Raw genomic sequence first — 12,973 nt, forward strand, 5'->3', positions numbered from 1 at the left:
TAAAACACTCATTAAAGGGAGGTAGTAGATCAGAACTAGTCTGGCCAGGCCGAAGCACCTCAGTTAAGACACTGGTCCTTACTTCCCGAGTAGGGAGCTGAAGGTCAAGAACCACTGCCGCTCTCCATAAATCTATTGCAAAGCTGGCAATATCTTCACTGGCAGGGCCTGGAGGTGAAACTAATCTGGTGTCAGGGAACGTTTCCAGACCACTCGCACCCTGAAGATCCTCATATCAATTCTCCTCAAGATAGGACTAGGCAAACATGTCTCCAGCATCACTATCTCCATTACTAGAATCTGTACCAAATCATCCATGTAGGAAACGTACGACATTATTTCTTCAGGAAGGAAAGAGCACCTTACTCGAATCAGGGGGTGGCCATAACGCTGCAGCTCAGTCAAAGCAGTGCATGGCCCCCTCTCGGCATCAAACAGAACTGTTGGTTGGCTGTCGTCGTTCGGAGTATACCACATTGGTGGATCATGTTATGACATAGGTTGTGGAGCCAGGGAGGGAACTGCTACTGAGGTCGGTCCAGAACCCAGAATGAAACCAGAGAGCCCAACTGGCACGAGGGTGGACCAGGGGCAGCAGTCCAATTGTGAGGCCCCTCTGCTCCTTGAGGCTCGTAGGCTTGCCAATGGGAGTCAGTAATGTGCCAAAAGCTGTGTGGAATTACTAAATGTGCTGCGTAGTTGCCAGTGGCCCTGGAAATTCAGGTTGCCGCAGAACATGAGTATGAACCGGCTCCAAAAAGAAATGGCTTCAGGAGCAAGACTCAGAGGCACGTTTTCTCAGGAGATCCTGAGTGGCGGAACGGGGATGGGTCCTGCTTGGACTTCTTGTGCTTTTCCTTCAACTTACCCAAAATTTGGACAGTGACGATGATCTGGAACGTGCTCATGAGGAGGACCGGGACCTTTCTTTGGAATCCAACGGTCACAACATGGAATCTTGCAGTGCTTCTCTGGGAAAAGCTTTGCCTCCCGATCTCAGATTGCCTTGGGGTGCAATCACTACAGGAGTTAGGTTTGTGATCCGACCTCAGGCAGGGCCAAACCATATGCGGGTCAGTCACAGACATTTCCTATGACATTCCACACAACGCTTAAAAGCCCTGGAGATTTGTGTTGGGACATTTACACTGTAGAACTTTGGTGCAAAATCAAAGAGGGCTGTCTCAAGAGACAAGGGTAGCTCCTGATCTGCGCCTGTTGGCGTGGAAAGAAATGAACTGATGTTGGCATGCATGGGCACACGTCACCTGTGGCGTGCAGGGGTCCTGCTTAAGATTTTCCAGATGAAGTCTGACTCTTGGGAAAATATTCAAAAGGTGAGGAATCTGCGGTTAGAAGTCTCTATCAGAAACAAGGAACACTGAGAATCTCATTTAAGTGCATGAAATTGGCACTGAAGCCATGTAGTTGACAATGCACTGCCAACTCAACAGCACCCACCTCACCACCACAAAATACATTTTACTAACTTTCAGCTAAAGCATACCACGCTGATTCACACATCACATAATGGCTATGTACCTAGGGAGTGAGGCATGTCTAAAAAAACTATTGGCAACAACCAGCCGATGGACAACTGATCACCCTGTTCAATGAAAACACCCAAAATCCTTTGCACACCCATCTTTAAACACAACACACAAAGATCTTTATTTTATCATACTACTCTAATTTTGGCATTAACCCATATAAACAATTGATATAGTAGAATTTTAACATACAGATCTGCACTAACCATACACAAAACAGACTGTGTGCAATTGTAATGGAAATTATTAATAACAATAGACAGCCAATCAGAGAATACCATGGAACTGTACAATAAGGGCAACCAGTTTACGTATTATGGCTCCATTCTAATGGTCGAAGGCACAACACTATGTGGCTAGCATAAAACTATGTTCTTTGTAGTGATGCTGGATTTAACTTAATTAATTAAAATCACTTTACAGTTTAACTATCAGGAGGAATAGCACTAGACACTAGCTTAAATTTCATGTACTATCCCGAAACAGCAGATGAGTGTTCAATGTACTCATAGAACTTGTCCCTACGTAAGGAATCCTAAGACACATTTACGTTTCTGAAGATTGTATTAGCAATGATCGTGCAGCAGTATAGACATCCTAAAGTTTGGAGGGTCGATACAGCTCATTGTCTGAAGGTAAGTGTCAAACGAAAGATACATTACATTAAAGAAACATAGCAAAGTAATCCAATACAAGTAAACTCATTCACAGACTCTGGGAAGGTACTTACTTGCAACCTAGTTGGCTTCGTGACTGTGCACACAGATTTTTAGTGTAACATCTAATACACGAGTTTGGCATTGTTAACCAGACTATGCTAATTAAATTCGGGTCTTCAAAAAGAGATTGTATTTGAAATCCAGAAAGTTTCTAGAAAACTTAAAAGAAAAAACGTGTCAGATGCCACAGACTCTGGTATTTGCCCGAAAGTTTGCCTAAAACTTCTGGAATCCGTCCTGATTTGATGCAGATTCTACATAATATACGTTTAAAAAAGACACTGTGTATGTCGAGTTATAAGTTGCCTATCTGTCCACGTAAAGTGAAACTTGCCCACCATTTCTGAAATATGCTTTGGCAGAGCCAATGAGTCTTACCTTGACAAGAGTATAATGGTGTCTTATTTTTTTTACAAATAAATGCAATGTGAACTAAAATTTGGCAAAAATGTAACAGATTTCAAAATAAAGATATGGCTAGCACAGTCGAGGCACTTAAGTGCATTCCTTTCCAGAAGGTTGTGCACATGCGAGTAGGCAAAATGCTGTCACTCTTAGACAATGGATGAAGTGGGTGACCCGCTGACCCATTGTACCACAGTAAATTCTGTGTGGAAGCAAAATGTAAAGTACCGCCAAATAGTTGAAAGCGTGAAAAAGGCTCACCTGGGAAATATGTGGCTGGCAAGGTTCTCTAAGCCAGGAATAAAAAGAATAGTATTTGTTTTGCATACTTGCAAAGATATTTATTTTGCATTTGGAACAAAATGTGTGCAAGCCCAGGTTGGCTCAGTTGCATATAAGAACAACAAGCATTGGCATAGCCAATAGGTCTCGCCTTTGGGACCTTATAAGTGTTTAGCCATGCAACAGCTGATGTTGTTGTACCAAGGATATTGTGCTGCATAACTAAATACTTATAAGGTCCCAAATATGAAACCTATTGGCTATGCCAATACTTGTTTTAATTCACCTCGACTGCTTAGGAAACACAGCAACATTGATTTTGCATTGACAACTTTAAGTGTTAAGGCATAATAATTGACATGCTACCACTTCACAGGAACGCCGCACAAATCCATTAGGTCCACCATTGTTAAATGTTAAATTAAGGTTGAAGGTATGATAATCAGTCAAAAACGATTTTCCACTCACTAAAGTACATGTTAACGTAAAGGCTGATAATGTTTTAACAATAAATGCATGTTTTAGTAAAGGCTGATATAGTTCTACAGACAGGTAAATAATGTTATGAATGCAGATTTGTGGGATGCACTATCGGGGTGTGGGAGGGTTCTTTAACCCTGGCGTACTTTACATCCTTCCCCCGGAATTTCCCCATTTTGGAACCACACTGAAAATAAAAATAAAAAAAACCCTCAGGCACTCGTTGAGAAGCCGGTGTGTCACTGCCCCTCGAGCCAAAAAACGAGCCGAATCTGGCCCCTCCCTGGCGGAGCACAAACAAGAAAGCAGCCCCCCTCCGTCCAGTCCACGGCTAGGCTTCCTAGCCCTGGGAAGGGCGGCCGGTTGTCGATTACACGCTATAGTTTAAACGTGCACGTCCTGGTAGTGCAGGGGTAATGCCAAGTCAGGTCATCACATGAAGGAAGCGACGTGTGGAGAGTGGCCGTGCGTCTGCCAACCTGTGATATAGATAGATACCCCTTAGAACCTAGAACCACAAGTATTTTAAGAATGACAAATGTGCTGGACTTGACTCTGGCCAGCTATCGCTCCGAATAAATGCACAATATTATTTAATATACATTTGCAACCAATACAAACTAGTCACAGAGGTTTTGAATAGATTGTGCTGTGTGCACAACTTCTTAGAACATGGATGGAGTGAAACGGGCACCATTATAGAATTAGAAATTCACCATGCCATAAAATATTTTGAAAAGTTTCTTGAACTGTCTCTCCAAGACATAAATCACCATTATTTGGCATGGGACAGGGCACCCGCTTATCAATTCACTGCTTTAAAAGAGCTCTGGACAATGAAAAAAAAAACGCTCAGGCGCCAGTAGCGCTTCTAAATTCAGCTCAGGAAAAATAGCGAAACAAGCATGAGGGAGCATGGCATGGCCCCGAAAGAGCAGGCAGCGAGCAGCGGTGGCGCGAGAGCCATATGTTTTCAATTACCACGCGCGCCGCTGCTCGCTCCCGCAAGGTGGATGCCAGCACAAGCAGGAGTATGCTTGAAAAGGAGCAGACCAATGGCTAAAGGCCCTCCCCTAGAGCAGCGTATGCGCGCTGCCTAGGCGAGACCTAAAAAGGGTTGACAGCCTTGCTAATCGGAAATACTTTCTGATCCCTGAAGTTTACTATTAATAAAGCAGATTGCTTTGATTTTCTATAAGAACCATGTACCTGCCTTCAGGTCAAAACAGTGCCCATTACTGGTAAAGACCAATCTTGCTCCAAGACAATTTTTTTCAGCCTCACGTAGAGCAGCACACTCCCTCTGTGAGCATCAGCGTGATCAATATAGGCTGTCTGTGGAAGCCTACTTACAACCACCAGTACGAACATCAAGCCTTGAGACCCCTTGCAAAAAGGGTTTGGTTTTGAGAAAGTGATGTGTTGATAAACCCCCACTTTGAATCCTCATAGCACGACATTATTGGCGTTTGAAATGACTCCTGAATACACTATAAAAAAAGGAAAACAAAGAAACGAAACAAGCAAGCAATAAATTCATTATTGTCATTGTCTCTGCATGCAGTCCTTAGGTGGACGTAGTAAAAACAGGCTGCAAAAATATTACATTCACTGTAACGATTAGAACTGTAGAGCCACTGACATCCCTGGCTGCCAAAGCACGAAGAATTCTTTCCTGAAAACCATTTACAGAAAGACATTAATTATGCAAATAAAGTCAAACATAGTGTATGGCAACTATGCACAATATATAGGAGACAGAGAAGGAGAAATAAAATATTTATAAGATGACTTACCTTTTCCAGCTTTTTTGCCTCAATGTGTCGCAGTACCTGATCTCTCCAATCATGAGGGACTTTGTTTTTTCCTTGAGTGTCTAACAATGAATGCTCTGAATTCACCCTTGTATTCTGCTTTTTAGAGGGACTAGTCCGCGAGTAGTTAAAATCGCTAACCGACATAGTTCTTTCTGGTATATCACTAACAGTGGGACGCGCACTCTGTGGCCTGGGTACATTGGGGCCATCAACGCTGTAGGTCCTCGCAGACATTGGTCTCTGAGGACCAGGCATTGGGGGTGGTGCTCTACCCATTCGTTGCAATTCTCTGTAGGTCATATAATCTCCTTCAGGCATTTGGGGTCGCCTTTGGGGTGCCATATCACCCATGGTTACAGATGCTGATGAGGATACACTGCCTTGTCGCTGAAGAGTATGCCGCGTTGCTCCAGGAATAAACCGATCGTTTGGTGGAACAGCCCACATTTCGATGTGCCGGGGTCCCATTCTTTGCTGAATGCCGTAAGCAGCAGGGGATCGTACATTATTATGATTTGAGAAATTCATGTTCGCAGAATGTTTTACATAAGTAGGGCTCTCTGTGCTGTCCGACCTTAGAAGGCTTGGAAGTGGCAAACTGCTTTGTTGTTCCAAGGGTGCATTTTGCTTTTGTGGCCACAAGGATTCTTTTGTTCCAGCACTACTACTGTACTGGACATTATACTGAGGTATGCTCATCATAGGTGCACCTGCTAGACCTCTTGCTACATTGGCTCCTTCTGGGTTATGGTTGGAATCAAATCTGTACACAGTTTTTTTGCTACAAGACAATAAATCAGAAGAGGAGGAAGATCCGGAAAACACTTGTAAAGGCTGGTCATAGAGAAGTGTTGCCGACTTGCTGCGCACAATATGTTGTCCATCAACACCAACAGATGCTGTTTTCGCTACTGAATTCGGCTGTTGCATTCCGCTGTCACTCACGATATCATAAACCCTCATTGCACCCGTTTCCATGTTAGTGATGCTATGAGATTTCACTACCGTCCCTGCAGGATCTCCCCTCTCTGGAGAAAGATCATCAGTGCTCTTTGAGATGCACATATCAACAGAAGAATCCTCGTTGGAAGTTGCAGCGCTCTCTAGATCTCGAAGATTTCTTTCTAGTCCCTCTGAATGCCCATTGATGCTACTCATGGGATAGGTGATGGTGTGTTTGTTTTCAGGATCTAAATGGTCTGCACTTTTTGCAATATTATTATTTAAAAATCCCATCCCTGAAACCACATCCTTACCACCTATCTCTGCCAATTCCACTGCATTCGAGTGCAACCCATCAGAACTGATCAAATTGTTGATATTCATGTTGAGTTGGTCCAACCTTTGTGAGTTGTCCATCACATCCGTCAGTTCAATGCCCTTTTCTGTTAGAACTAACCTATCCCCAAAGCCTAAGTCATAGTTTGTCAACTCAGTAATTTCTCTTCCCTGTGCATCATTTAGCTGACTTCCATTCTGTAGAACACGGTTGAAATTTTCATCTTCTTGCCTAAAAGCAAAAAAAGTACTTTTTAAAAAACGACATTAGACATCAGAGCTACAACTTTTTATATGGGTTATAAAGTGGTTGAAAAGTCACTTAACTTGAGAACTAAAATATCCCACTAATATACAGAATAGGTATTTTGAATCAAGAAAGATGAAATATTAAGTAGAGACAACGTGCATGAACAAGAACATTACAGGGGTACATGAGTCTAGTTACATGAACATTACAGGGGTCCCCTCAGACCCTTGGATCCTAAATACATCTCACCTGCAAAAGTTTCTAGAGGCACAGCAATGTACCAGAAACCCAATTACCATTTTAAGAAACTAGGTATGCAGCAATCAGCCCCGGGATACTTCGACTCTCAAACACCAGTGCGTGACAATACTGTTTTGCATTACTCCAGACGGCCCTGCACGACAAGTTACTAGGTATTCTCAATGTCGCACTTGTAGACTGTAGCTTTCTCATCCTATACAACATAGTCATATTATCCCACAGCATACTTTTTTACCTTAATTTAGCCGTAATACAGCCAAGTATTTAGATAAATGAAAAAAATTATATTATGAACAGCAGACACATTATCCACAACCTAGACATATTTCCTTTCCCTTCAATGTAAGTTGGTTAGAAAAATGTCAAAGAAAGGAACATTCACAAAATGTTGCCAGTGTATGACCATGCCTGACTTCAAGATGCCTCGACCAGCTTGGCTAAACTAAAAACTGTTATCGCTTGTTTTAAGAATCTGGTGTACTGAAGGTATAGGCAGGTTGCCTGGATATTAGGTCTTTTATATTGTATCCATCTCACCCGCCATGCCAGGGGCTCCACTGGGAGGGCGAACAGAGTGGCGATGGAGGGCGTCCTTGTATGGTACCTCTATGAGGGTGACCGCTCCCAATAGTTTGCTGCAGATTCTGACAGATGCAGTCGGGTCACGGTGTTGCAGGGAGACCCACAAAATAAAGTAAGGTACCATGCCCACTTCCTGTAGGACCTGGAACTTCTCCGTTCTACAAAGTCAAACACCATTTTGTCATCAAGTGACCACACTGCCAATGGACGTTTGAGGATTTTAGCACTCTCTTTGTGCGTACCTGCTGCCCGTTTGCTGTTGGAACAGCTTCCTTCTTGTGGACCAAGGCTAATCCTCGCCGGACCCGCTCCGCGGGTCCCGCTTCGTGTTTGGGAGCAGAGGAACTTCGGGAGTGCGTGCAGACGCCAAGGGTGCCGGTAAGCCTTGCAGGGCTGCGAGCAGCGTGGTCAGGGACTCCATATCCCAGGAGTCCCTGATAGCCCGCCTGCAATCACCTGGGCCGCTCTCCCTGCAAGCCCCGCCCCTTCACCTACGGAGCTAAAAGCCACCGCTCCCACTACCTCTTTGGGACTCTCTTTGTGCGTACCTGCTGCCCGTTTGCTGTTGGAACAGCTTCCTTCTTGTGGACCAAGGCTAATCCTCGCCGGACCCGCTCCGCGGGTCCCGCTTCGTGTTTGGGAGCAGAGGAACTTCGGGAGTGCGTGCAGACGCCAAGGGTGCCGGTAAGCCTTGCAGGGCTGCGAGCAGCGTGGTCAGGGACTCCATATCCCAGGAGTCCCTGATAGCCCGCCTGCAATCACCTGGGCCGCTCTCCCTGCAAGCCCCGCCCCTTCACCTACGGAGCTAAAAGCCACCGCTCCCACTACCTCTTTGGGACTCTCTTTGTGCGTACCTGCTGCCCGTTTGCTGTTGGAACAGCTTCCTTCTTGTGGACCAAGGCTAATCCTCGCCGGACCCGCTCCGCGGGTCCCGCTTCGTGTTTGGGAGCAGAGGAACTTCGGGAGTGCGTGCAGACGCCAAGGGTGCCGGTAAGCCTTGCAGGGCTGCGAGCAGCGTGGTCAGGGACTCCATATCCCAGGAGTCCCTGATAGCCCGCCTGCAATCACCTGGGCCGCTCTCCCTGCAAGCCCCGCCCCTTCACCTACGGAGCTAAAAGCCACCGCTCCCACTACCTCTTTGGGACTCTCTTTGTGCGTACCTGCTGCCCGTTTGCTGTTGGAACAGCTTCCTTCTTTTGGACCAAGGCTAATCCTCGCCGGACCCGCTCCGCGGGTCCCGCTTCGTGTTTGGGAGCAGAGGAACTTCGGGAGTGCGTGCAGACGCCAAGGGTGCCGGTAAGCCTTGCAGGGCTGCGAGCAGCGTGGTCAGGGACTCCATATCCCAGGAGTCCCTGATAGCCCACCTGCAATCACCTGGGCCGCTCTCCCTGCAAGCCCCGCCCCTTCACCAATCACACCATCTATATACAAACGCTTGCCCCACCGCTACGCGGGAGCGAGCGGGAGGGCGCCGGGAGAAGCCCGGGACAAGGGCGGGACCGTCTGTGGCCGTCCGGGGCCGGAGGAGGCCGGGCTGGGCCACATCCCTTGGCTCCATAAAGCGGATATCCAGCCACCAGGATTATGGCTTCAGGAACCCGGTCTTGTAAGACAAAGAAATCTGCTGGAGACGTTGTTCTAGGTACTATGGACCAGTTCATAACCCGTGCTGTCTCCATAGTTGAGAAGGAGATAATCTTGGCTGAGCGAAGGTTGTCTCGGGACTCCTTTAGCACGTCTAATAAGCGCTCTTCTTTGGGCGCCATTGCCCTAGCTGATAGCCCTGGTCACATCCCATCAACTCCTTTATTAATAGTTGATTCCCCCACCATTGACAAGAGAGTGAGTCGGATTAGGGCTAGCCTAGAAAGAGTAACCACCACAGCTCCAAGTATTGTGCTCGACCCGACACACTCCACTTCCTCTCTTTTTAGTATTCCATCACCAGAGAGGCAGATTCCAGATCGCACTCCCAATACCCCTGATGATTCGAGCCCCCATGTGCTTGTTAATATAGCTGTGAATTCCCCATCCACTGCAGGCCATCCTGATACTAACACTTCTAGAGTGGTAGTCCCTGAAACTGTACCTGTAGGGAATCTAACCCTAGGCACCGTCCCTCAAAAGAAGAGAAAGCGTCCCACTAGTCCCCGTAGGGGAGGCTCTCTAAAACCTCACAGTAAGGTTAGTAGGAACATCACACCAAAAGGGGGTATTACCCCGAATCAGGTTCCTCACTCAAAACCCCAAGCGTCCCATATTGGAAACTCTGCTGTCGAGGGCACTCCTGGGCAATTGGCTCCTATAGATGCTAGCATTTTCCCCCAAGTCGAGAGCATTATTAAGTCTGTGGTGATGCCACTTGTAGATAAGATCGATGGCCTCACACGCAAACTAGCCTCACTTGAGCAGTCAATGCTGGACAACTTTTATGCAGTGAAATCGTTAGTTAAATTTCACGCTAAAACCCAGGCTGAAGAAAACGGTGGGCTAAGGAGTGGTGCCGCTCCAACAGCTCCGTCTATTCCGACAGCCCTCCCTGATCCCTCACCTAGTTTAAAAACGCCTGCCTTGGCTAAGGCTCCCAAACCTATTACTGGAACCATACCCCTCCCATCGACCCCTACCCCTGAGTCTAGTTTGGCACGCCCAATGAACAAATCCAGCACCCATGCATCAAAGGCACCTAAGGTCAAATTTGCTGCAAATCCCAAGCCTACCACTTCCAAAACTAAGGCAACTGGAGATACAGTGACCATAAGCAAGGGCGCCGCAATCATAATCACATCCCCTCCTATTTCTGCTTTGCATGCAGCGCCCAAATCCCCAGCAAAAACCACAACTAAATCCCCAGCCAAAGACAGGATAAAACGGCGTACGCCAAATGCTAGCCTTCCGCCTGGCTGTAAGCCTTATGTGGTTATCCTAACAGGGGTACCCGAGCTTGAAGAGGGTTCTTGTGAGTCCTATTCTGAACTCAAACACAAGACGCTCTCCTGGCTAAAAGCTAATAGACCCCTCCCAGGGCACATTGATGGCAGAATAGCCTTCGTCCGACGGGTGGGTTGGATCGGTAACAGACGCAAGGCTATTACCGGGGACTGTGTGTTGATTAATTTCAATGATCCCAGAGCTGCTGGCATGATTTGTAGCCAACAGTCGCAGCACAACTTTTGCGACATACAAACTAGGGATTTGGGGTATTTTTATCACCCCCCCCCCTTAATGGGGCTCAATAATAATAATAATTTCTTTCAAGATGGGGGTAGAGGTGTATGGTTCCCTCATTACCCAACCTTGGATCCTAGAGCAAGGGTATGGACCCCCTCCCAACCAACCACTCCACAGGGTTGGGGCTGGTGACTTAACACCTTAGAGGTAACAATTGTCTCCCCCCAAAGGGCTAACACAACTTCTCTGGTAGGGGAGGTACCGCTGACCAATATTGTTGTGCCCCATCCCTCGCCTACCCCAATCCTACCCATTCCTTCAGGTGATGGGACAGACAAATTTGAACTAGTGGCTGGACCTCAAATTTCGGGTCCTCAGGGTGGGAATAGTGGCTATAATGAGTCCCAGCATCATGCCCCTTTGAAAATCATCAGTTGGAATGTGGCAGGCTTAAGCAGTAAGCTAGATGTCCCAGACTGGGTGGCACTCGTTGATCCCCACTCAGTTTGCGCATTTCAAGAGACATGGTGCGTAGAACCTAGGCACCGAGTAGGTAATGCCACCTTTTTTGTCCCGGCAGAAATTCCAGCTTCGGGAAGAGGTCGCCCCTTCGGAGGTCTCTTGGTTTGGATAGACATTACTTTGGGATGGAGGGTACACCATCACCCCCAAAAAACTCCAGATTTGATGCACCTCACTGTAACTTGCCCGAGGAGAGCAGAAAAACTGGAGATTATTAACATCTATACACGAGGGGCCTCCGGGAGAGCTTTGTCACCAACGCTCTTGGACCTGGAGGCAGCCCTGGGTGAGTGCTGTAGCGATTCCCTAATTTTGGTCATGGGGGACTTTAATTGCACATTCGAGCCTCTGTTACCCGATGAATCCCTGGACCTAAATGATGAAGATTCTAGGAGAGGTGTCCCGTCACTTGACTTGCCCATCATAAATAGTTGGACCCCCAGAATCATCCAACTAAATTCCCTCACTTTAGAGCATGGCCTAAGGGCAGCCAATGGGAGGACACCATCAGACCTAGTGGGGGCTCATACATATAACAGGGTCGGTCATTCTTCCCGGATCGATTATATCCTTCTAAACTTTTCTTTGTGGGCTCATATGAAGGATATGGTAGTTCTACCCTCCCTGGACAGTGACCATAACGCCCTTTCTTTGACCCTATCAACCTGGTGGAAAGAGAACTTCCCTGGAAGTGGAAACCACGATGCTCTTGCAACAGGGCCACTGGGAGGAGTGGTCCCAACAAACTGCTTAAGACGCTTGAAATGGGACAAAGTGGCAATAGATGAGGAGAAAATGGCATGTATCAGAACTGTTACTTCCACAGCCTGTGCCATTTTAAAAAGTCAGCCTATTTGCCCTAATCAGATTACAGCATTGTTCCGTGAGGTCTCACTCTCAATTGGGGACCTTTTCAAGGCCAAAGTAAAAAATGGGAACCCTAATCGCAATAACCAACAAGGCAAGTCAGGGTGGTACACGAAGGAGTGTCGTGCCAAGAAGAGAGCCCTGATACTGGCGGTGAAAAGTGGAAATGCCACCCTAATATCCACTGAACGGAAGGGCTATAAATCGGAGCTTAAAACAGCAAAGAGAGACTGGGAAGACAAGTTCTGGCAGGATCTCTGAACTGCCAGCGGCGGAAAAAACGCAAAAGCTTTCTGGGACTTAGTTCACAAGAAGAACAGACCCCTTGATACAGTTATCACCTGTAATATAACCGAGGACTTATGGTTCACACACTTTTCGAAATTGTATACGGCAACTGCAGTTGAAGCGTTGGATTTCGTTTTACCACAGCCCCTTAGAGTGATGGAAAGATCCGAGGAAAGTCTGTTTACTAAGATAGAAGCGGAAAGCGCAATAAAATCTCTGGTTCCACGCAAGGCGGCTGGCCTCGACGGTCTTCCGGGCGACTTGCTCCGAGCTGACATAGATGACTGGAGCACACTGATCTCCTCGGTTTTGAATGCTGCTTTGGAAGGCGCACCTCTGCCTGCCTCTTGGATGGCCGCTGAAGTGGTTCCCCTTCACAAAAAAGGTTCGAGAGAAGACCCTGGGAACTACAGGCCAATCAGCCTGATCGACTGCTCACAAAAAGTCGCAGGCAAGGTTCTTTTAACAAGAATACAGCAATGGGCAGATGAGAACAGGATC

The 12,973-nt window shown here is 46.9% G+C and overlaps 1 protein-coding gene across 1 annotated transcript in view; it reads right to left on the minus strand.

The window, feature by feature from the left end:
- Positions 1 to 12,973, minus strand: part of LOC147659538 (erbin-like) — a gene marked incomplete at its 5' end in the record, with an annotated part of 115,724 nt that overhangs the window by 92,967 nt on the left and 9,784 nt on the right. The window contains one exon of the mRNA XM_086951664.1: positions 5,233 to 6,763. Within this exon, the coding sequence (XP_086807790.1) occupies positions 5,233 to 6,763 (1,531 nt within the window). The remainder of the gene's footprint in view (positions 1 to 5,232; positions 6,764 to 12,973) is intronic.

This window comes from Lissotriton vulgaris, unplaced genomic scaffold, assembly GCF_964263255.1.
Source record: "Lissotriton vulgaris unplaced genomic scaffold, aLisVul1.2 SCAFFOLD_1493, whole genome shotgun sequence".
NCBI classification, from domain to species: domain Eukaryota; kingdom Metazoa; phylum Chordata; class Amphibia; order Caudata; family Salamandridae; genus Lissotriton; species Lissotriton vulgaris.